This window comes from Ostrinia nubilalis, chromosome 17, assembly GCF_963855985.1.
Source record: "Ostrinia nubilalis chromosome 17, ilOstNubi1.1, whole genome shotgun sequence".
Classification (NCBI taxonomy): domain Eukaryota; kingdom Metazoa; phylum Arthropoda; class Insecta; order Lepidoptera; family Crambidae; genus Ostrinia; species Ostrinia nubilalis.
Window position 1 is genome coordinate 13,048,185 of NC_087104.1, and position 25,559 is coordinate 13,073,743.

At 43.9% G+C, this 25,559-nt stretch overlaps 1 protein-coding gene across 1 annotated transcript in view; it reads left to right on the top strand.

The window, feature by feature from the left end:
• The window catches only part of LOC135080276 (phospholipid-transporting ATPase ABCA3-like), a 68,963-nt gene that overhangs the window by 28,960 nt on the left and 14,444 nt on the right, over positions 1–25,559 (top strand). Inside the window, exons 20-26 of the mRNA XM_063974963.1 lie at positions 1,841–1,963; positions 2,573–2,800; positions 4,267–4,367; positions 6,922–7,066; positions 14,250–14,360; positions 21,415–21,548; positions 24,921–25,068. Coding sequence (XP_063831033.1) covers positions 1,841–1,963; positions 2,573–2,800; positions 4,267–4,367; positions 6,922–7,066; positions 14,250–14,360; positions 21,415–21,548; positions 24,921–25,068 — 990 coding nt within the window. The remainder of the gene's footprint in view (positions 1–1,840; positions 1,964–2,572; positions 2,801–4,266; positions 4,368–6,921; positions 7,067–14,249; positions 14,361–21,414; positions 21,549–24,920; positions 25,069–25,559) is intronic.

Sequence of the window (25,559 nt, forward strand, 5' to 3'; positions counted from 1 at the left end):
ACCCGAAATTTATATGTAAGTAAACGCAGCAGGGCCGGAAGACGTAGCTAGCCCCCCATTAGGTGGACCGACGATCTGGTGAAGGTGACCCGAAATTTATAAGTAAGTAACCCTAAATGGACGTCTGATTCTAGCAGAGTAGGATAGGACCAGCCCTACGCTTCTGTAAAAGGTGACTAAGGGCGTCGAAGGGACCTTAGGCGTCTCCAAATTTACTGGGCGGCCACTCTGCTGTTCCATACTCTGATACATGCGACCACACTGATAGTACCTGCCATGATCATCTGTGCTGCGCTGGACGACGACAAGACATTTACGGACCTGAAATGTATAAGTAAGTAAACGCAGCCGGGCCCCCACTAGGTGGACCGACGATCTGGTGAAGTTCGCTGGAAGAACCTGGATACCGGTTGTTTTGGAAATCCTTGGGGGAGGCCTTTTTCCAGCAGTGGACGTCATTTGGCTGAAAGTCTTGCATACGTCCTTGACTACATACATAGCATGGCAGGCTGTCCTGCAGAACTGCACTGGGCAGCCACTCTGCTGTTCCATACTCTGATACATGCGACCACTCTGATAGTACCCGCTATGATCATCTGTGCTGCGCTGGACGACGACAAGACGTTTACGGACCCGAAATTTATATGTAAGTAAACGCAGCCGGGCCCCCACTAGGTGGACCGACGATCTGGTGAAGTTCGCTGGAAGAACCTGGATACCGGTCGTTTTGGAAATCCTTGGGGGAGGCCTTTTTCCAGCAGTGGACGTCATTTGGCTGAAACGAACGAACGAAACACAGCCGGCAGTTTCCTGCGACCTTTACCAAGTCTTGCATATGTCCTTGACTACATACATAGCATGGCAGGCTGTCCTGCAGAACTGCACTGGGCAGCCACTCTGCTGTTCCATACGCTGATACACGCGACCACACTGATAGTACCTGCTATGACGGACGACGATAAGACATTTACGGACCCAACATTTATAAGTAAGTAACCCTAAATGGACGTCTAATTCTAGAAGAGTAGGATAGGACCAGCCCTACGCTTCTATAAAAGGTGACTAAGGGCGTCTAAGGGGCCTTAGGCATCTCCAAATTCACTGGGCGGCCACTCTGCTGTTCCATACGCTGATACATGCGACCACACTGATAGTACCTGCCATGATCATCTGATCATGACGACAAGACATTTACGGACCCGAAGTTTATAAGTAAGTAAACGCAGCCGGGCCCTCACTAGGTGGACCGACGACCTGGTGAAGGTCGCTGGAAAAACCTGGATGCGGGCAGCGGACCGGATGTTTTGGAAATCGTTTGGGGGAGGCCTTTGTTCAGCAGTGGATGTCATTTGGCTGAAACGAACGAAACGCAGCCGTGCTGCTTCGTGCGTTCCTCGGATCTTGAATCAGCAGTCCAACACCGTTGGACTGTTACTCCCTCAACATAACCATGCCATGGCCATCGAAATCGAGTAGAGTACCTAAAATAAGACCACCTCTTTCCGTAAATGTTGTAAAAAGTAACTAACGAACAAATATGGAAATATCCGGCCGCAATAAATAAGAAGCCTGTTAAAAACTGATCGAGTGGACTGTATAGTATAGTAATGGGGATAGCTCTGCTGGTAATTGAGCAGAAACTAGTAAGGAAAAACTCCAATTATGGGCCAAGTATTGCACAAGATACTAATAGTAACTTCAAAAATAAAAAAGTAAAAAGCCATAAAGAAATATCAAAAAAGATTACTGCCAAAACTGCCAGCAACAAAGCCTATAGAGCCCTTTCATTATTTTTTTCCTGTTTGTTACGGTACCTCATATCACCTTTTTCTCCCTCCAGTGTGTCTGGGCCTGTCGCTGGTGCTGGGCCTGATGGCGTTCCTGGCGCTGACGTACCTCGTCAGCTTCTACTTCCAGGAGAACGGCACCGGCGGCGTGCTTTTCTGCTCCATCATACTATTTGGTGAGCTCACTTTAGTGCAGTCAGCGTCAAATAGTTCGTGATACCCCGTAGCCAAGAAGTTCGCAACACGTCTTTGTTACATTGGAGTCAAAATGTTGACAACCATTGTCAACATTTTGACCACTTTGGGTGTCACGCATGAACTATTTGACGTTCGACGACGTTAATAGATTAGCAATATTGTAAATAAAATCGAAAACCTGTTTGTGTGTATTAAAATAATGTGACATATTTAATCAGACAAACAAAGATAAATACTTTCATATGCATTGCTTGCAATTTTTTTGTGACAAAAATACACTAATGCCCAGTTTTCACCAAAGCAGAGAGTAAAGGGGATATTTTTCAATAACCAATAAGATTTTGTTCTTTTCACAACACTTTTCCGCTCAGCTTCGGATCTAAAATCTGATTGGTTATTCAAACACATCTCTCCTCTTGGTTTTGGTGGAAACCGGGCCTAAGTATGTACTATAAATACTTTCACTTAGCATTGATATAACAAGGCAAATTAGCTTGTTAGACAATGTCTCTGTTAATTATGCAAAGAAATGAACTACCACCTTTAACTTTAAATTTTTAAATAATAAAATGTTTCTTTCTTTCCAGTACTCGTAATGCCGATGCTAAAAGCCGTAGGCAGCATGAAAATGGAGAGATCGTTCTCCGACCGTCTGCTGTCTGTGTCTAGCGCAGTGGCGCCCCCACATACGCTAGTTTCTGCCGTCCTGGATAGCATATTCACGGCGCGACACAACACGCTCTGCAACCTGAACCGGGACAAGTGCCCCGTGTTGCCAGTAGCAGAGTCAGACTTCGATATCGACGCTTGCTGCAGTGAGTATAGACTATTAGACTGTATTTAACCCAGTAGCGTCCCAGTCGATGAAGCACATGATGTCTTGCCCTGAGTGCCCGAGCAACTGCACGCAGGAGGATTTAATTAATGCTACTGACAACGCCACTCTTGTAGCGGAGTTTTGGGCTGACACTGTGTAGGTTTGTTGTCGACACGATAAGAAGAAGAAGTGGCGCCCCCACACTCGCTAGTGTCTGCCGTCCTGGATAGCATATTCACGGCGCGACACAACACTCTCTGCAACCTGAACCGGGACAAGTGTCCCGTGTTGCCCGTGGCGGAGTCAAACTTCGATATCGACGCTTGCTGCAGTGAGTATAGACTATTAGACTGTCTGTATCTAACCCAGTAGCGTCCCAGTCGATGAAGCACATGATGTCTTGCCCTGAGTGCCCGAGCAACTGCACGCAGGAGGATTTAATTAATGCTGCTGACAACGCCACTCTTGTAGCGGAGTTTTGGGCTGACACTGTGTAGGTTTGTTGTCGACACGATAAGAAGAAGTGGCGTCCCCACACTCGCTAGTGTCTGCCGTCCTGGAGAGCATATTCACGGCGCGACACAACACTCTCTGCAACCTGAACCGGGACAAGTGTCCCGTGTTGCCGGTGGCGGAGTCTGACTTCGATATCGACACTTGCTGCAGTGAGTATAAATGAACGATTAGGACCACAAATCACAATAGAAATAGAAATATTTATTTGTCTTTGAATAGGGTGTTCAGAAGGTCGATAATAACAAAATATGATCACCTATCCAGCCATCAACAATAGCATGCAAATATATCGTAGAAATATTAATGTTACTTATATGTATTAGATACTTTTTGCTGATTATTCCCTATAGCTTAAAAATTCTTGGAAAGAGTAGAATAATCGCGCGACAAGCCACTTTTGCAATGTGGTCTTAAACTGATTAAAGGACAGTTCTTTAATATCTTGAGGAAGCTTATTATAGATTTGGACACACATGCAGAAACAGTTTTTTTGGATACGAGTACTTTTTGGGATGAACTCAAGGACTAGTCTATTGCAATTCCTAGTATTACGTGGGAAAACGTCTTTGGTTTTTTTGAAAAGATAGGGGTTTTGTTTAACTAGTTTTGCCGCTTCAAACTACACTTCACAGAAACTAAAGGGAAATGTGACAATGGGGCGGGGCCGGTGTCGCAGCAATATTCCCAAAATCAGAACATATTGCTCGTCACAGCAATGATGACAGCAGCGACGTCATAATGTAAACAGTTTACATTGCCTGCGTGGTACTAAAGATTATTCGAACGTTGAGTACTGATACCGCAGTGTATAATGAGCACATATTTTGATTACCTTGTGTGTGAATTTCTAATGTTACCATTACAAATAAATAAATCAACATTCAATTTGTACATATTTTTAGAGCTTTATGGACGGACAATTGAATAAAAAAACATTTTTCTTTGCAGCATCAGATCCTAATACTAACGCGTTCTGCTACTTCTGCCTGGACGAAGGCGCGCCCGGAAAATGGCTGTTTTACATGTTCGGTCAAATTGTCATCTTGATGGTAAGTGAATTACACAGATCTGTCATCTGCCAAAAGTTGTCGCGAAGTGGATAGTGCAAGCTATATTTGGGACGTCTATGAGTGCCCTAAATAGAGCCTACATACTGTTAGAGGCCGGTAGATCTATTCTCATAAATAAAAAACTGACTTAACTTTCACATTATATTGCCTCATTTTTAAATACAATTCGTCGTCCCCGCGCGTCCCTCTAATCTGACGTTTCTAGTGTGACATTGATATTATGTCAATGTCACTATGACAGCAGCTCATTGGTTATAAAGATACCGTTATTTTAACATTTTAGATTTTTCACAAATTAACAATACCTACTAAAGAAGAATTTTAATTTGATAATACTCGTATTGATATGATTCGATAACGATTAATAAAATAACTGCCCATAACTTTTTTCAACTATTCATAATTTATCGTCTCGAATGTTTAAATAATAGTTTTAAAAAATCATAGCTGTTATTTATCGACTGAAGAAGAATCAGTCGACCCACTATGAACCAAAAGCCCAATCTAGCTGGACAAAAAGGGTCATCGCATATCTTTCATTCGTTTAGCAAAAACGATAGCTTAATAACCAGAGGTTACGATTCAGTCATTATTTTTAGCAACTATCCTCTGATAATTTAGTAATTTTAAGACGAACTTGAACAAGTGAGTATTTTACGATCAAATTATTCACTTTCTTGAGGTTGATATATCAGTGTCTCCTGATTAATTCTAATACAATTGTGAAATTTTTTGTTATGGATCGTGAAGTAGAAGGTACGTATTACATATTAAACCAAAAAAATGTTCCTAAAGCCTATTAATTAATTAAGATATATGTAGAAATAAAATTAAAATTCGTATTGTTTCACGTTTTTCTGTATTTGCGAGACCAGGAACTCCATGGCCCCTCATGTCCCCGGGCTGGATTTTTTATATGAAGTAGCCACATATGTGAGCTTCAAAAAATAGTAGGTTGTAGACAGCACACTGAAGCACAACTTTGATTTTTTTGCAGAAAACGTAGTGGCGGTGACCAGAAGCGAGTTTTATTACGAATGGTTAAAACACACAAAAACAATACAATTTCAGGACTATTCCATTATTTCTTAGCTAGATAAGATTAAAAAGAGGTGATGGAGTGTTGTTTAAGAAACATTATAAAGAATTTAGTCAGATTAGCTCAAAATTAGGCAAAAAATGGGTTTAGTTTGGTAAAATTCGGGACGATTTTGTGACAAGGCCGATTGGTGTTGAATGGCTGAATGGTGAAAACTTCAAATTGATACACGTGTTTTGCATCCATCTACGTCATCTTCAGAAAGTCAATCTAGTAGGTACTTCAAGTCCTGGTCGCCCAAAGATTGACTTCGTCCAAGCCGCGTTCAAAACAAAAAGAAGACGCAACGAGTTGACGATTTATTTAAGTCCTGCAGTACCTACTGACGATTTGGTAATGGCCGCCCGAGTATTGTTATAGTTTTATTTAATTTTCATTATTTATTAACCAACTGTGCTCGCGTCTTTGTATGCGTAAAAATAGTTTAAATAATACTTCCCGTTTTTGCAAAATATTTCTTTACTGCTCCATCCCTATTGGCTGTAGGGTGTTATATCGACTAATGCCTTTCTTGATAAATGGGCTATCCAATACAAAAATAATTTTTCAAATCGGGCTGTAGCTTAGTTCCTGAAATTAGCGCGTTTAACCAAACAAACAAGGTCTTCAACTTTGTAATTTTTAGTATAGAAAGCCATCTTTAAAAGTAATTAGGCTTAGGTTTAGCATTATACCTTAGTACTTTTACAGAACTAGTGCAAAGATGTTAAAATATCAAGTACCAGTATAAAAAAACAATAATTTACCTTAACTAACAAGTCCAGTTTAACTAGACCTCCATACACGTACAAAATGTTTAATAAAGAGGGTCAGCTTATGCTGGTTTTTAGTTTTATAATTATCAAAATTTTTTAACATATTATATCAAAGTAAGAGTTTTTAAAGCGTTTAGTACCTATTCCAAGCCTTAAATAATTTTGTCCAGCTAGATTGGCCTTTTAGTTCACAGTGCGACCTTTTGACCAACTAACAAGACATACATTAAAACAATCTTTACAACGTATTTGAACTTAATCTAAGTGTTGCCTTAATGAGGGCTATCGTTTTAGCGCTCACCAGTTAGCGCCACTGTAGAGTAAGGTCCTGTCACTTGCTAGTAGCGAAGACAGTGGCGCCAACTTGTGAGCGCTAAAGTGGTAGGAGGACTATCGCATTTGCACTCATCAAGATGGCGCCACTGTAGAGTAAGGTCCTGTCAATCGCCAGGGGTTCCAACTGTTAAGTATAAAAACGATAGCCCTCATTGTAAGTTGTCACGGCATACAATAGTGGGCTTTTAAATGTAAACAGTATCTACACTAGAAAAAGAGTTTCTTTAGCGAGTACCATTTAGATGCACCTTCATTTCGCTGTTTAGGATTTTGCGCGTAAATAAAGGTAGGTTGTCACGAAAGACGTCCAGATTCTCTTACCATTATTGTGACTGTCCCACAGACTCTGGTATTCCTGACGCAACGCGGGCTATTCAAGCGTATGTGGGACGCAGCGCTGAACGCGCGATATGCACCGCCCGCGCCGCGCTTTAACGACGAGGTCGTGAGGGCCGAGCGAGCTTACGTCGAGAAGGCCATCGAGCTACGTAAGTAATGTCACACTAGCTAAAGCCTGGTCCGTGAGCACGTAGAATTTTGTCCAATGACCCCAAGCTACCCATCCTTATCGCTCGCGTGTAATTAAATTGCTGTCGCGACTGTGCGATGGGCGCCCGCAGTGAGTGTGCGAGGGCAACAGCAACATAATTACGCGCGAGCGATAAGGATGGGTAGCTTGGGGTCATTGGACAAAATTCTACGTGCTCACGGACCAGGCTTTAGACAGACATAGTGTCGTGTCCAATAGTCAATATCTTTATTGTTGTACATAAGGTCTTACACAATCTATAGTCTCAAACATAGACCCGGTTTGGGCATAGCAACATTGTGTTTTACAAACATTATGTCCCATCTCGGGTTGTCCCGCGTGTGGTACTAGAAATGGTTTAGTGTCCCAGCGTAGCGCTGAACGCGCGGTATGCGCCGCCCGCGCCGCGCTTTAACGACGAAGTCGTGCGGGCCGAGCGAGCTTATGTCGAGAAGGCCATCGAGCTACGTAAGTAATGTCACACTAGCTAGACAGACATAGTGTCGTGTCCAATAGTAAATATCTTTAGACAATAGTCAATATCTTTATTGTTGTACAGTCGACAGCACGTCAACGTAAACACTGTGGTATCTTACGGCAGTGTTTAAACCGGCAGACAGTGGTGACTGAGTTTGTTGCGGCGCTTCTTCTCAGCACTTGCCAAATGTTTGTCTCGAAGCGCTGGTAGGGCAAAAAAAGAATGAGACATGTATAGGCTCCTTAAGAGCAATTGACGATTTGCAAGTACTAATTTAATTAGTCTAAACAAATAAAGAAAATTTTGATTTTGATTTTACGTAGTTGCGATAAGGGCGAATTTGCAACGAAAATGTATAGCCTGATGTGCTGTCGTCTGTACATAAGGTCTTACACAATCTATAGTCTCAAACATAGACCCGGTTTAGGCATAGCAACATTGTGTTTTACAAACATTTATGTCCCATCTCGGGTTGTCCCGCGTGTGGTACTAGAAATAGTTTAGTGTCCCAGCGTAGCGCTGAACGCGCGGTATGCGCCGCCCGCGTCGCGCTTTAACGACGAAGTCGTGAGGGCCGAGCGAGCTTACGTCGAGAAGGCCATCGAACTACGTGAGTACTGTCCCATTAGACATGGTGTCGTATCTCATCTTGGGTTGTCCCGCGTGTATACTAGTAACGTTTTAGTGTCCCAGCGTAGCTCTGAACGTGCGGAATGCACCACCCGCGCCGCGTTATAATAATAATAATAAATATCCTTGGACATTTTACACTGCGCCGCTAGCCCCAAATAAATACATATTATACATAGAAAACACCCAGATCCGTCACAGAAATTAAAATTCATTATTTCAATTTCTCCGTTCTGAACCACTAAACCAAACGGCCGATATTATAACGACGAAGTGGTCCGGGACGAGCGAACTTACGTCGAGAAGGCCATCGAGCTACGTAAGTAATGCACTGGCCCATTTATTGTCCCGAAGCAGTGGTAGGGTTAATACTGGGACGTGTAAACGTGCTTTTTGCAAAAATAAATGAGTTTTATGAGTTTTTCAATATCCACTTGAGAAAGTGTAGTGTCCCAACGCGGGCTGTCCCGCGTTTGGGACATACCGCTTAGCTTTAGCGACGAAGTGGTTCGGGCCGAAGGCCGAGCGAGCCTACGTTGAGAAGGCAATCAAGATACGTGAGTATTGTCCCACTAGACACGGTGTGGTGTCCCAGCGTAGCTCTGAACGCACGGTATGCGCCACCCGCGCCGCGTTATAACGACGAAGTGGTGAGTGCTGAGCGAGCTTATATCGAGAAGGCTATTGAGCTACGTGAATATTGTCCCATTAGGCATATGCCCATATTCACAAACATTACTATGAGGTCTCACAGTGCGCGTGAACGCACAGGGTGACACATGAACCAATCACTGAGCTCTAGCTATTCAACGATGTGCGTTCTATTTGCCGCTTCACTTAAGTAAGCATCGTTTGTGAATACGGACGTTAGTATCGTGTCCCATCCCGGATTGTACCGCGTGTGGTACCAGAAACGGTGTAGGGTCCCAGCGTAGCTCTGAACGCGCGGTATGCACCGCCCGCGCCGCGCTTTAACGACGAAGTAGTGAGGGCTGAGCGAGCTTACGTCGAGAAGGCTATCGAGCTACGTGAGTATTATCACACTAGACCAGTGGTTCTTAACCTTTAAGTCATGAGGGACCATTTTACCAAATTTCTGTCTTGTCAGGGACCACCTCATAATCGGTCAAAACCAATTTGACTGCAAAAATCAGTTAAAAGTGGTTTTGACCAAGGTGTGCAAGTGCACATCGTGGACCACTTGGAATGCCTCCAGGGACCACCAGTGGTCCGCAGACCACCGGTTAAGAACCACTGCACTAGACAGACATAGTGTCGTGTCCAATAGTCAATATCTTTATTGTTGTACAGTCACGGAATGAAAAGGTTCGTCAGTTTTCAAATTGATTCCTTCAACGAATCGCGATCACATATTACCTTTTGAAACTATGTTACAGAATAATCTCGAGTTAGAGAAAATAATCTTTAACTGTTCGTCAGTAAAGTTCAAAATTATTCAGATCAAAGTTGTTTGACGATTTATCTTGTCAAGAAGATTATTATGATTGATAAACTAAAACCTTCTTGTTGGTTCAACCTGCCATTATTATTTCTATTAAATAAAAAAAAACTATTGTCAATTGGTCAATGTCATCATTGCATTGCACTGATGGGATAGAAAAATAAACAAGCAAAACCTTATTTGTTAGCAAACGTCATATTTATTTAAATGTTAGCAGCACTGTTTCTTGCACTGTTATGTTGGCAGGTTTGACTCTTACAGTACCTAGTGCAAGCGAAAACCGACACTAAGGTGACGAACCTTTTCATTCTGCGACTGTACATAAGGTCTTACACAATCTATAGTCTCAAACATAGACCCGGTTTGGGCATAGCAACATTGTTTTACAAACATTTATGTCCCATCTATATTGTACTAGAAATGGTTTAGTGTCCCAGCGTAGCTCTGAACGCGCGGTATGCACCGCCCGCGCCGCGCTTTAACGACGAAGTCGTGCGGGCCGAGCGAGCCTACGTCGAGAAGGCCATCGAGCTACGTAAGTAATGCACTAGTCCATTTATTGACCCGAAGCAGTAGTAGGGTTAATACTGGGACGTGTAAACGTGCTTTTTGCAAAAATAAATGAGTTTTATGAGTTTTTTAATATCCACTATAGTCTTTTTCACGTAAGATGATCCGTATGACACTTCAAGGTTATCCATATTACGCATACTACATATGCAGAATATTTTTGAAAAAATATTTGTATTTTATTAGCAATATAATAAAAAAAAATTAACTACTTGTCTTGAATATATAAGGTGTTATTTTTTATACTGATCATACTTTACCAACGCATCTAATAAAATCATACAAATACAACCCAAGTGTTTTTTAAAAAAAATTCAGGCTAGTTTTTGTTTTTACTTTTCCTAACAAAAAAAAGATATTATTTTTACAACCATCCTGTCTTCACTCACTGCCTCTCTCTCTTTCTTTACTCATTTCATTCATACGAGTACGAACAATGGGCGCGCGCGTTCATTCAACGTTCACACACATAAAGGTTAGATTACACTAAACCTACGTTACCAAAAATTATCACTCGTGAGTATGTACGATGTTACGTCATGTTAATAGGTACAGAAACAAAATCTAGCCACATAGGTAGGTAAATAAGTGTAGGTATTTTCATTAGTGTAATAGCGGGGGACTTTTCCAACGAACCGAGGCGAATCATCCGCGTTAAACTAGAAATTTAGAAAAGGATAGAAATTGGAATTCAATATCTACGGTCTCGTAATGCCTACGCAATTTATTTAGAGACGTAATAAAAAATTGATAGGTAGGTACATACCTATCACTACTTCGCTTCGCGTCAGTGGAAATGCACCCTAATATTGAATATGAATAGGTGTTGTAAATAAAACTCACTGATCAATTTTCCTGGTTTTAATTCCTAAATTATGATTTGCCATCACACTTTAGATTCATTGATTTTACTTATTCACACATTTACCTATTTTGAATGTTGTTATTTAAAGTTCCTAGGTTATTATTACACTAATCACAATACATTTTGAATGTCAAGCCTTTGTTGAATGTTCACGTAAACACTGTCTTGCACTGTCTAATCTAGCCACGATCGAATTGAGATAATGCTTCCGGGCTGCACACTTGCTTGCTGTTCACTAGACACCACGTCGGATGTTGTATTCACAATTCGCGCACTAACTTTTTTACGGAAAAAGTCCCTTTCGCGTAAACAAGCACTCATCTGTCCAAATCACACTGTAGGTATGTACCTAGGTAGACTTCGCAATAACCATCGATAGAACTCGGTCGCGGTCGTGGCCCTCTGGCAACAACTCCTTGATAAGGCATTCCGTATTTTTACGCAAAAGCCGCCGTCTGCGGTGCTCGCATCTGGGTACCGCCAGCACTGTGCCGGTGATTGAAATTGAAATCCAGAACTTCGTCCTCGAAGCGCACGGGATCTCGTCAAGTCAGGATACGGCTGCGCTCCCTGAAGCGCTGCGCGGCTCCAAACAAGCAAGGTGTGAAGGTTTTCGACTCGTTAATGTTTCTCGTCGGCCAGTTAGTGTGCCCGAAACATAATTTCACCTGCGTTTTGTTATTTATCAAGCGCGGCATTGTAATAACTCGCACACACACACTGCAATACGTTTGGGCACAACATTGGACTGACTGGGACGATTGTTTATGTTGTGGCGCTCCCGCATGCCGATCGGCGACTCGGCGCGGGCTGTGGGCGCGGAGCGACTGGCAGCGATATCAATATGGCCGACTCACGCGGCGCGGCACGTGGCAGCGGTCGTTGCCCTCGGCCGGCTACTACGATAGTGCGTAAACGAATACTCACCGCGCTCAAAGGATGATTTATTTTTTATTTTTTTCGAAACATTCTTTGTCGTTTTACTCGAAAACTAGCCTGAATTTTTTTTTAAAAACACTTGGGTTGTATTTGTATGATTTTATTAGATGCGTTGGTAAAGTATGATCAGTATAAAAAATAACACCTTATATAGTAAAATCTGAGTCTATTGATTATATTTTAATTAAATACGATGTAAAAATATTTTTTATTTAATGTAGGTACGCAATGTGTGAAACGGAATAGATTTAGTGCTGGGGTATTTCATGTATAATAAAATCGATTATTTCCGCGGTTCATTAATCGATTGCAGTGAATACTTAGTTATTAAAAACATCACAAAAATCAACTATATTTTTCGATTATTGACTTTAATAAACGCATTGAAAATAAATTAAAGTTTTTAATTTAAAGAAACAGAACCAGTACTTTTTAGGAATCGTTTTTTTGAACACGAACCATTAAATTTGAATATTATCAATAAAAAATTGTTACAATAATATTTGTAATTAAAAAAAAACATGTTTTTTGTTAAATAACACCTATACAAAATATTTCTCTAAAAGTAGGTTTTACTAGCTCTTCGAAAAAAATCGATAGATAAATCGCTATGGTTTAGTTATGTGACATCTCTAAATCTTTCAAACTCGAAACGTCATACGGATCATCTTAGGTGAAAAAGACTATAGAGAAAGTGTAGTGTACCAACGCGGGCTGTCCCGCGTTTGGGACATACCGCCCCTGCTTAGCTTTAGCGACGAAGTGGTTCGGGCCGAAGGCCGAGCGAGCCTACGTTGAGAAGGCCATCAAGCTACGTGAGTATTGTCCCACTAGACACGGTGTGGTGTCCCAGCGTAGCTCTGAACGCACGGTATGCACTACCCGCGCCGCGTTATAATGACGAAGTGGTGAGGGCTGAGCGAGCTTATGTCGAGAAGGCCATCGAGCTACGTGAGTATTGTTCCACAAGACATAGTGTAGTGTCACAGCGCGGGCTGTCCCGCGGTCCCCGCGCCTTTCTGTAGCAACGAAGTTCTGAGAGAGGGTCAAGAAGACCTGCGAGCTGGATTATTCACCCAGGTGAACAAAGTGGATTTTTAGTGTCCTCATTTCACGTATGTAGTACTTACGCTTGATTACTAAGTATTGTCCCACACAGGCGTTAATTCCCGGCGCGCCTAACTCGCTGTGCTAGAACTGTCCAACCAGACGCTGTGTTCGTGTCCCTTTGTGCATGGGACACAGCGCTGAACAACCGCCACATGTAACAGCATCTTATAAGACCATGCTCTTTAAAAGTGAAGCTTAGTTGGAGCGTGAAGCTGGTTTCAGCCTGATATTGGAATAAATATCAATTGGACATTCACTAGTTCTTTTTGAGAATAAATATGCAACTAAACAGTATATCACAATAAAAAGCAATTGTTGCCGCGGTCTCATGCGAACGCTTAGAGCAGGGGTCTCCAAAGGGGCCATAATATTTTTTCGGCGGGTATGTTGCAAGGGCCATAACAATTTAAATTTTTCTGCCCACCTATGTAAACATAGGCTTAGTCTTAAGCTGTCGCGGGCCGGATAAATGGCAGTGGCGGGCCGGTTATGGCCCGCGGGCCGTAGTTTGGAGACCCCTGGCTTAAAGCTTAATGGAACCTTTAAAAAAGAGTTCATTTCCTCTGTTTAAATATAATGAGGCGGGTCGTTACATTCCCTATAATATGGTCGAGTGAAGCGATGGCTGGTTCACACGTCATGTCTGTGAACAGGCGCTGCCTTCGGGGACTGGTCAAGGAAAGATATACCTGACATAAAATATATGTATCAAAACGCAACAATTAACCTAGAAATTAGCACGGCACTAAAGAAATATATTCAAAACTGCCACGCGGTCACGTGCTAGATGGGCGTTTTAAAGGCCACCTTCTATCAACGGGAGCGCGTGGTAAGTAACTTGCTTCTGAATGTATGTAACTTCCTACTTTTTTATATTTTTAAACCGGCAGACAGTGGTGACTGAGTTTGTTGCGGCGCTTCTTCTCAACACTTGCCAAATGTTTGTCTCGAAGCGCTGGTAGGGCAAAAAAAGAATGAGACATGTATAGGCTCCTTAAGAGCATTTGACGATTTGCAAGAACTAATTTAATTAGTCTAAACAAATAAAGATAATTTTGATTTTGATTTTAATATTCCCATTGTTCCAGCGGACAGACAGATCGCGGACGCGCTGCTAGCGTCTGACATCCACAAGCGTTACCGCGGCCTCTGCAGCAGCTGCAACGCTGTCAAGGGCGTCAGCTTCTCCGTCAAAAAAGGTTCGTCCTCCTCCATTTTGGGTTCGACAGACACTTTTTTGTTATAATAATAATAAATTATTTATTTTTCTCTCGTACAAAACAAGCTTAGTACTAACACTAATAAATACTTAACTATATTTATACACATATATGCTATATTATTGTATATGGAAGTCTGGTACCGAAACTAGGAAAGTCCTGTATCTTGGGCTACCAGGCATCATCCCTGCCAAGTAACAAAGAAAATGTACGTTAACAAGTCTGCGATACAATGCGTGCCAAAAATAAGACAGACACTTTGCTTACTTTGAGACTTGATATACAGGGTGGAAACGATAAGTGATCTCACTCGATTATTTCTAAACCATACATGATATCGAATAACTGGTTCCTGATCCTGAAAGTGCTTTACGAGCTCTTTCAAACGGCACCAATAACAGGTTACAGAATAAATTGGATCTATCCGAAAATTCAATGTTTCCGGCTTCCATACATTTGGTACAGCCTCATAATATTAAAAACTACAGAAGGTATCGTAAAACTGGTTACTGATCCTAAAAGTGCTTCACGAGCTCTATCCAACGGTATCAATATTAAGTTACAGAATAAACTGGATCTATCCAAAAATCCAATGTTTCCATCCCCCATACATTTAGTACTACCACAGTCATGGCTAGGGTTTCTGCTCGAGCTTTCTCGAACTCGAGAAAACTCGAGAAATTTGGCTTCATTCGAGACGAGAAAAAAATTACCGGAGCTCGAGAATTCTCGAGTTTCGATTTTGAAGCTTTAATATTCTTGAAAGCCTATTTTCTTAGATAAAAGTAAGTTTTAAATTATTTAATAGGTTAACGTTGCTTTTAGACTGGCCTAGTCTTTCATTTTTTAACTGATTTGATTTGCAAGTAATGATCTCAATCGAAACTAAGTAATAATCTTCACTTACGAGTATGCTACATTTTATTATGTATGCTTAACTCTGACTAATTTTGTGCAGGACTGTTTATTATCCGGCCACAAAAATATGCGGAAAGTTTACGGAGACCGGATAATCGATGACTGGAGTGAATGAGCGGAGTGGGCTGTACGGATGCGGTGAAACGGAGAGCGGTGGACTGTAGACTGTAGAAGCTCCGCTGACGGTGTCTCCAATCGCTGCACTACTATACTATAATCGGTGGTGGATCGTTGCCACGTCTTCGTACCTCGTGGCTTCTATATTATGTGTGGTGTGACGCTATAAACGGTGAACACGGTGCGGTCGATGTCACACGCTGTAGGAGTCCGGTCAATACGGTATCCGAAGTCGCTATGCTATACGGTGTCCGAGGTCTATGCTGTAGTCGTTATTCTATTCACTATCTTCACTATGCGCTCTTGAGACTCTTGAGTAGACTGTCTTGAGACTTTTCACTTCGGTTGATTAGAGAAGACTATTCACTTCGATTGATTAGAGAAGACTATGCTTGGTGCGGCCCGGCAGCCTGCTTAAATAATTAACTCCGCCTATATTCTAGAACAATTCGCGGTCCGCCCGTATTCGGGAATACGCAAGTACTTACTCGAACTCGCGGGAGTCGTAAACAAACTATAAGGCGTCCGGATATGAGCCTTATTGCGTAGATCGTAAAGGCGGTTATCGCGGGCGCGCGTACTATCGCTGTCCTTTGCGCGCTCGCGCTGTCTCTGTCTTTTTAGGTACTTGCCAAGCGCCGATTACATATCTATAGCTATAGGTGCGTATATGTATTTACTGCGGTTTCTTTTGATATTTTTAGGGTTCGGTAAGACGAATCTGTAGTCGTCCTGCACATACTCCCGCCGTGCAGCGACGGACTCGTCGGTGCAAAAAATAGCTAGCAGGACGGCAGCTGTTTCTGCCCGACGAAGCGATGACGGAGATAACTGTTTCGGCAACTATCTTGCGGTACTGTAGCTCCCGCCGGTACTGGAGTCTTCTCTCTCCAGTTTGTTGCTTCTGTAGTTTGGCGTTGTCTATAGAAGTCTACTGTTGAACGCCGTCTGTCTTTACTTCGCGGTGCTTGGCGTGGTACGGACGATGAGCGGTTCTCAAAATTCCTATATTTATCTTCTATTTTATTTTCACGCCACGAAGCCTCCCGCCGGTATGGAAGCGGCGATGTCTTCCGCCGGTTTCTATCTTGCGACGATGACTCCCGCCGGTTTTTCGATGACTCCCGCTGGTTTTGGGACGATCTTCGGTTTCTAATAGCGCCTGACGGATTTCTATTAGCAATTTTATCGACGTGGGTAGGCGAAACTATTGCGTGTATTTTTTCTGTAGGCGCAGCGGGTTCATGGTGCAGTAACTTGTGGTGCGTTTTCCTGCAGCCATTAACTTTGCACTGTATCCCTGGGCATCTGTGTGCTCTATTCCAGGGTCGAAGGCAGCGGTAGCACAGGCGCTTCTGTTTTGCCATCTCCCAGCGTTCGCTGCTTTCGGCTTTCTTAATCTTGCCGCAGTCGGTTACGGAGTGGTTGCCGTCGCACACTGGGCACGACGATCTCTGTACTGTCTTCTCCTCGATGTGGAAGACACGCTGGGTGTGCTGTTGTTTGCGGTATCGGTAACTATCTTCTCTGAAGATCGGTTCGGGAGTGGCGAATTTGGCACACTTCTCGGCTTCTCGCTCGATGAAGCGGCTGAACTTGATGAGGTCCGGTTCCTCTTCGGTATGCTCCCAGGCGAAGTCATACCAGCGGTAGCGAAGCGCTGGTGTCAGCTTCTCGGTTAGACTGTAAACTATCTCGGGGTTATACAGGTAGTGTGTTCGATTGAGTGCTCGTAGTGTCGCTATACTATTTTGTATCTTGCTGGCGAACACACAAATCTGTTGCGGTGAATCGGTAAGTCTGGGTAAATTTCTCAAGTTATCTATCTCGGACAGTGCTATCGAGTCCGGCCGGCCAAAGAGCATCTCCAAAGTGCGCATTATTTCTTGCGCCTTCGCGTTTACTATGAGCAAAGAGGTCACGGCTTCTTTTGCTCATCCGGTAAGTGACCGCCGGAGTCTTGCTATATTTTCTATCTCGCTGAAGAAACTCGCTGTCTCGGTGTAGGCTGCTTTGAACGCAAGCCAATCGTAGTGCGCGCCACTGAAGTTCGGCAATTCTCCTATAAACTGTGGCTGCTGTCCGGCGCGCGCTGCTATTGCGATTGCTGTGGCGAGCTCACTGAGGTCAATTTTTGATGACGTCGGCTGCGGTACGGTGACGGTTACAGGGGATGGCGGTTGTAAGTCACCATCTCCTTTCAAAGATGCCGAGTCATCTTCACCATCGGCGGACTCCATTTCGATTAGCTTGCGACGGGCGATGGCAAGCTCTAACTGTAGGCGGGCTATCTCTGCCTCCGCCTTAGCTAGTCGACGGGCGCAGTCGGTATGCGAGAGCGTTAGAGCCGTCGAGTGCAGTCCTGTGGCGTCTGTGGGTGGAACGGATGGAGGCCCTAATTCTATTAACTCCTCCTGTGCGGTAGCGGTGGACTGTGATGACGTCATGTGTTCTGTAGGCGATTCCGGTGATGACGTCATAGACGGTGTAGTGGGCTTCGATGGCTTTGCCTTGCCTTTCTTCGATCGTGTCACAGGCATCTTCTATCGGTGCTGTAGTATGCCACTTCACGAAGGCCGCTTCGGTGTTCTCGAAGGTTCTGTGTCTTCGGGAAAGTTCGACAACGATCCGGCTCGAAGGACCAGAAAAATGTGCAGGACTGTTTATTATCCGGCCACAAAAATATGCGGAAAGTTTACGGAGACCGCATAATCGATGACTGGAGTGAATGAGCGGAGTGGGCTGTACGGATGCGGTGAAACGGAGAGCGGTGGACTGTAGACTGTAGAAGCTCCGCTGACGGTGTCTCCAATCGCTGCACTACTATACTATAATCGGTGGTGGATCGTTGCCACGTCTTCGTACCTCGTGGCTTCTATATTATGTGTGGTGTGACGCTATAAACGGTGAACACGGTGCGGTCGATGTCACACGCTGTAGGAGTCCGGTCAATACGGTATCCGAAGTCGCTATGCTATACGGTGTCCGAGGTCTATGCTGTAGTCGTTATTCTATTCACTATCTTCACTATGCGCTCTTGAGACTCTTGAGTAGACTGTCTTGAGACTTTTCACTTCGGTTGATTAGAGAAGACTATTCACTTCGATTGATTAGAGAAGACTATGCTTGGTGCGGCCCGGCAGCCTGCTTAAATAATTAACTCCGCCTATATTCTAGAACAATTCGCGGTCCGCCCGTATTCGGGAATACGCAAGTACTTACTCGAACTCGCGGGAGTCGTAAACAAACTATAAGGCGTCCGGATATGAGCCTTATTGCGTAGATCGTAAAGGCGGTTATCGCGGGCGCGCGTACTATCGCTGTCCTTTGCGCGCTCGCGCTGTCTCTGTCTTTTTAGGTACTTGCCAAGCGCCGATTACATATCTATAGCTATAGGTGCGTATATGTATTTACTGCGGTTTCTTTTGATATTTTTAGGGTTCGGTAAGACGAATCTGTAGTCGTCCTGCACAAATTTAAAGACTGAATTGTGAACTGTCTGTTAGGTTAGGTACTCGTGCCTCCTCGTAAAGTTTATTCAAGTCGTTATCTTTAAGAAATTTAAAAAAATATTAAAAATATTTTTTTGTTTATAAGAAAAACTATTCAACTTAATTTTGCTATTTGGAGTTGTGTTCTTTGGAAAACAAGTGATTCAATTGTATCTCCAGATTTTTATTTTTATCTATCCTTAAAGTACACGCGATTTTATGACTTTTGTTCCTTTAGTTAATAACTAAGTTATGATTATTAGTTAATATTAATCCCATCAAAAACAATACTTGTCAAAAAAACCAAGTCTCGCAACTCAGTTGTTCTACGGTAAAAAGTTGTGAGATCCATGTAATACCAAGTCCAGGCCAGGAAATCTCTAACGTTTTACATAAATATATTGGCTTGGCCATCGCATGAAAACACGTGTAAATTAAATTATTTAGTGCGATGGCCAAGTCAATATATTTATGTAAAACGTTAGAGATTTCCTGGCCTGGACTTGGTATTACATGGATCTCACAACTTTTTACCGTAGAACAACTGAGTTGCGAGACTTGGTTTTTTTGACAAGTATTGTTTTTGATGGGATCTCATTTCTTTTTGTATTTTGTAGACAGCAGTTATGTATCTAGAAAACTGGACCGAAATTGAAAAATTTTACTCGACTTGGCGGTTGCACTACCGTGCCCCCAAATATTTTAGTTTTTCCTTGATTCATACACCAAACACTACTTATATTCCAAATTCGAAGCTTCTAGGTCTGCTAGAAGTGCCTTAGAGTTTTGATGATCGGTGAGTCAGTGAGTGACAAAATTAAGTAACTTTGACCCGTTATAATTCTTAAACTACTGGTTCAAATTGAATGAAATTTTAAATATACCGTGTCTTTACAATGCCTGCATAGCTAATGAAAATTCAGCCTTCTAGTTTTATCCACAACGAAGTTACAGGCGGTCGAAAATGGCTTGAATTGCTTCGAGAAAAGGATGGTACGGCCGTGCCGCTTTTTTGCTCGACTTGGTGGGGGCACTGCCGTGCCCCCAGATTATGAAAGAAGATTTTATTTTTGTTTCTTTCCTTACCAAAATAAGTGGTACTAAACTCTTATATTGATTGTTGTGCAATAAAAGTAGGTATATTAGATTAAAAAACCTGTGTTTTTGTTAAATTTCAACCGATTTCAACAGTTTTAATTAAAAGACTCGAGACCCGAGAAAACTCGAGACTTTGGCCTCGAGAATTCCCGAAACTCGAGAAAAAAAATAGGTCGAGAAATCAGAAACCCTAGTCATGGCACTCGTCTCTTGATACTTGATACAACACTTTATAGCAAGTAAAGCCTAAAACTAATTTTTTCCTTGAATAATTTTAAATAAAAATGAAATTTACGAGTTTTTTTTAGGTTCATTATTTAATTTTTAAAAATTACACTTAATATTGTGTGGTTGGCATACATTTAGTATGGAAGCTGGAAACATTGAATTTTCAGATACTTCCAGTTTATTCTGTAACCTGTTATTGGTACCGTTTGAAAGAGTTCGTAAAGCACTTTCAGGGTCAGTAACCAGTTTTTCGATATCTTGTATGGTTTAGAAATTATCGAGTGAGATCACTTATCGTTTCCACCCTGTATATTTGAATCGCCTAAACGGTGGACAAGCGTGTGGTGACAGAGTGGCCAAGCACAGAAGTCGGTGGAGAGTTGAAGAAGAGGCCTATGTTCGAAGGCGAACCCCCTCATATAGAAAAATGAAAAGGCTGATATAGATAGATAGAGATATATTTAAAAATTTCATCAAGAAGAGTATCACATAAACAGATTGATAGAGACAGAAGTAGTTTATTTGGCATTGGCATGAAATTATACGTGCAAAAATTTTTCTTCATTATAAAATTAGTACCGTAAAATGGTTACCGCTCAGTATTAGGTTGTCTTCCTAGTACGAGCAAATTTCAGTGAAACCTACCAAATCTATGTAAGACCACTTATGTACCTGGAATTACGCAAATAAAGAAATTTGATTTGATTTGATTTGACGCAGGGAACACATAATGCTCACCGGTATTCTATGAAGGTCATGAATTGAACAGTTACATTTTTTGTGAGCTATGGCGGTGTCCTTAGTCAGCGTCATATTGGCAGGTAAAGCCTGATCCGTAAGCTCGTAGAATTTTGTCCAATGACCCCTAGCTACCCATCCTTATCGCTCGCGCGTAATTATATTGCTGTCGCGACTGTGCGACGGGCGCCCGCAGTGAGTGTGCGAGCGCAACAGCAACATAATTACGCGCGAGCGATAAGGATGGGTAGCTTAGGTTAATGGACAAAATTCTACGTGCTCACGGACCAGGCTTTAGGCCGCAAGTAAGCGATGCCATTGCTTTGATAGCTCTTGTCGCTGACTCAGAACACCGTTTATGGTTATGGTTAACTTCAATACCTCTTTTTTACTTTAAATCCTGGGCAATATCAAATTATTAACAACTTCATGTGCATTCTTAGGCGAATGCTTCGGTCTACTGGGCGTGAATGGCGCGGGCAAATCAAGCATGTTCCAAGTACTGACGGGCGAGCAGTGGCCCACGAGGGGACGCATCTTCGCCAACGGACAGCGCATGGACGGCTACTCGGCGCAGGTACGCTATACATAAGGGTACATCGCACGGGTACGCTTTACATAAGGGTACATCGCACGGGTACGCTTTACATAAGGGTACATCGCACGGGTACGCTTTACATAAGGGTACATCGCACGGGTACGCTTTACCACAAGGGTACACTATTATACCACAAGGGTACATCGCACGGGTAACACTATAACACAAGGGTATATCGCACGGGTACGCTTCACCACAAGGTTACGTCGCACGGGTACGCTTTACTACACGGGTACATTGCATGGGTTCCTATATCACACTACAGGCGAGTGCATCTACTGCGTGCTGACGCGTCCTCGCTAACAGACAGCGCATGGACGGCTACTCGGCGCAGGTACGCTATACACAAGGGTACACTATACCACAAGGATACATCGCACGAGTACACTATACCACAAAGGTACATCGCACGGGTACGATACACCACGAGGGTGCATCGCACGGGTACCTATATAACACTCCAGGAGAGTGCTTCGACTGCGTGCTGGCTGACGCGTCCTCGCTAACTGACAGCGCATAGACGGGTACTCGGCGCAGGTACGCTATACACAAGGGTACACTATACCACAAGGATACATCGCACGAGTACACTATACCACAAAGGTACATCGCACGGGTACGATACACCACGAGGGTGCATCGCACGGGTACCTATATAACACTCCAGGAGAGTGCTTCGACTGCGTGCTGGCTGACGCGTCCTCGCTAACTGACAGCGCATAGACGGGTACTCGGCGCAGGTACGCTATACACAAGGGTACACTATACCACAAGGATACATCGCACGAGTACACTATACCACAAAGGTACATCGCACGGGTACGATACACCACGAGGGTGCATCGCACGGGTACCTATATAACACTCCAGGAGAGTGCTTCGACTGCGTGCTGGCTGACGCGTCCTCGCTAACTGACAGCGCATAGACGGGTACTCGGCGCAGGTACGCTATACACAAGGGTACACTATACCACAAGGATACATCGCACGAGTACACTATACCACAAAGGTACATCGCACGGGTACGATACACCACGAGGGTGCATCGCACGGGTACCTATATAACACTCCAGGAGAGTGCTTCGACTGCGTGCTGGCTGACGCGTCCTCGCTAACTGACAGCGCATAGACGGGTACTCGGCGCAGGTACGCTATACACAAGGGTACACTATACCACAAGGATACATCGCACGAGTACACTATACCACAAAGGTACATCGCACGGGTACGATACACCACGAGGGTGCATCGCACGGGTACCTATATAACACTCCAGGAGAGTGCTTCGACTGCGTGCTGGCTGACGCGTCCTCGCTAACTGACAGCGCATAGACGGGTACTCGGCGCAGGTACGCTATACACAAGGGTACACTATACCACAAGGATACATCGCACGAGTACACTATACCACAAAGGTACATCGCACGGGTACGATACACCACGAGGGTGCATCGCACGGGTACCTATATAACACTCCAGGAGAGTGCTTCGACTGCGTGCTGGCTGACGCGTCCTCGCTAACTGACAGCGCATAGACGGGTACTCGGCGCAGGTACGCTATACACAAGGGTACACTATACCACAAGGATACATCGCACGAGTACACTATACCACAAAGGTACATCGCACGGGTACGATACACCACGAGGGTGCATCGCACGGGTACCTATATAACACTCCAGGAGAGTGCTTCGACTGCGTGCTGGCTGACGCGTCCTCGCTAACTGACAGCGCATAGACGGGTACTCGGCGCAGGTACGCTATACACAAGGGTACACTATACCACAAGGATACATCGCACGAGTACACTATACCACAAAGGTACATCGCACGGGTACGATACACCACGAGGGTGCATCGCACGGGTACCTATATAACACTCCAGGAGAGTGCTTCGACTGCGTGCTGGCTGACGCGTCCTCGCTAACTGACAGCGCATAGACGGGTACTCGGCGCAGGTACGCTATACACAAGGGTACACTATACCACAAGGATACATCGCACGAGTACACTATACCACAAAGGTACATCGCACGGGTACGATACACCACGAGGGTGCATCGCACGGGTACCTATATAACACTCCAGGAGAGTGCTTCGACTGCGTGCTGGCTGACGCGTCCTCGCTAACTGACAGCGCATAGACGGGTACTCGGCGCAGGTACGCTATACACAAGGGTACACTATACCACAAGGATACATCGCACGAGTACACTATACCACAAAGGTACATCGCACGGGTACGATACACCACGAGGGTGCATCGCACGGGTACCTATATAACACTCCAGGAGAGTGCTTCGACTGCGTGCTGGCTGACGCGTCCTCGCTAACTGACAGCGCATAGACGGGTACTCGGCGCAGGTACGCTATACACAAGGGTACACTATACCACAAGGATACATCGCACGAGTACACTATACCACAAAGGTACATCGCACGGGTACGATACACCACGAGGGTGCATCGCACGGGTACCTATATAACACTCCAGGAGAGTGCTTCGACTGCGTGCTGGCTGACGCGTCCTCGCTAACTGACAGCGCATAGACGGGTACTCGGCGCAGGTACGCTATACACAAGGGTACACTATACCACAAGGATACATCGCACGAGTACACTATACCACAAAGGTACATCGCACGGGTACGATACACCACGAGGGTGCATCGCACGGGTACCTATATAACACTCCAGGAGAGTGCTTCGACTGCGTGCTGGCTGACGCGTCCTCGCTAACTGACAGCGCATAGACGGGTACTCGGCGCAGGTACGCTATACACAAGGGTACACTATACCACACGGCTAATCAGCACAGGTACGCTATACTATACACGGGTACTGAGCTCAGGTACACTAACAAAAAGGTTATTGTAGAAATGTACCTTATAGTTGTAAAAGCTGCTACATATTTTGCAACAATAATGAATAGTCTGATCTGCTGTTGACTGTATTATTATTTATTATTTTATTTAAACTTTTATGCCAAAATAAATTTGTACATAAGGCGAACTTAATGCACTAAAGCATTCTCGACCAGTTTACCTTTGGCTGTATCTCTGTGGACTATCAAACTCTGGCATCCTATGCACTTGTAATAGCTCATATTTTACAACAAGATGTATTGTATGTGCCTCCTGAAAACCTCTAAGCCAGTGGTTCCCAAAGTTATCATCATCTAATACAAGTTCCCAAACTCGGGACCCACCTATAGAAAATTTCGCCCGCTGCCCAGCGGTTGGATCGGTAGGGTGTGGTGTGTCGTTTCGTTCTACAGGCAGGGCCCACTCAATGTTCGCTCGCGACCCATAGTTTGGGAAACCCTGCTCTAAGCCAATATATTGTCCACAGTACCTTCGTGGCCTCGGCTACTGCCCGCAATTCTCGGGCCTAGACGAGTTCCTTACCGGCCGCCAGAACCTGAACCTGTTGTTGGCGCTACGCGGCCTGTGCGCCGGCGACGCCGCCGCCGAAGCGCTGGCATGGATCAACGTTGTTGGTGAGTCTACCATCACTTTGCATCATCATAGGACACTGAGATAATACCACTTCTAGAAGTAGTTCGATTTCCCTCCAGTGCAAATCTGATAACTGAGCGTGCTCACTAGTGAGCCCGTCAAAAAATGACATTAAATGTATGACGGATTGTACACCGCCCCTAGCGGGAAACGTTCAAAAACTACAACTTTCATACATTTTTTAAACGCGCTCACTAGTGACCGCGTTTGATATAAACTCACACTCAGCCCACTGGATACAAAACAAAAGTTGACCGTACGTGACCTTAACTTCAAACTCATCCTATGTTCTTCTGATTAATTTCGGTGCTGGTCCAATGACATTTTGACTTTCTCCTGGGACAAATTGACAATCACTGGTTGGGTTTTTGTTGGCGGTCAAGCTGTAGATCCTGACTACACAGGAGTTGCGGCAATGGGAATGAGAAGTAGGAATGGTCTCGTATTTTTTTCTCGAAGTAATTGAAACCTT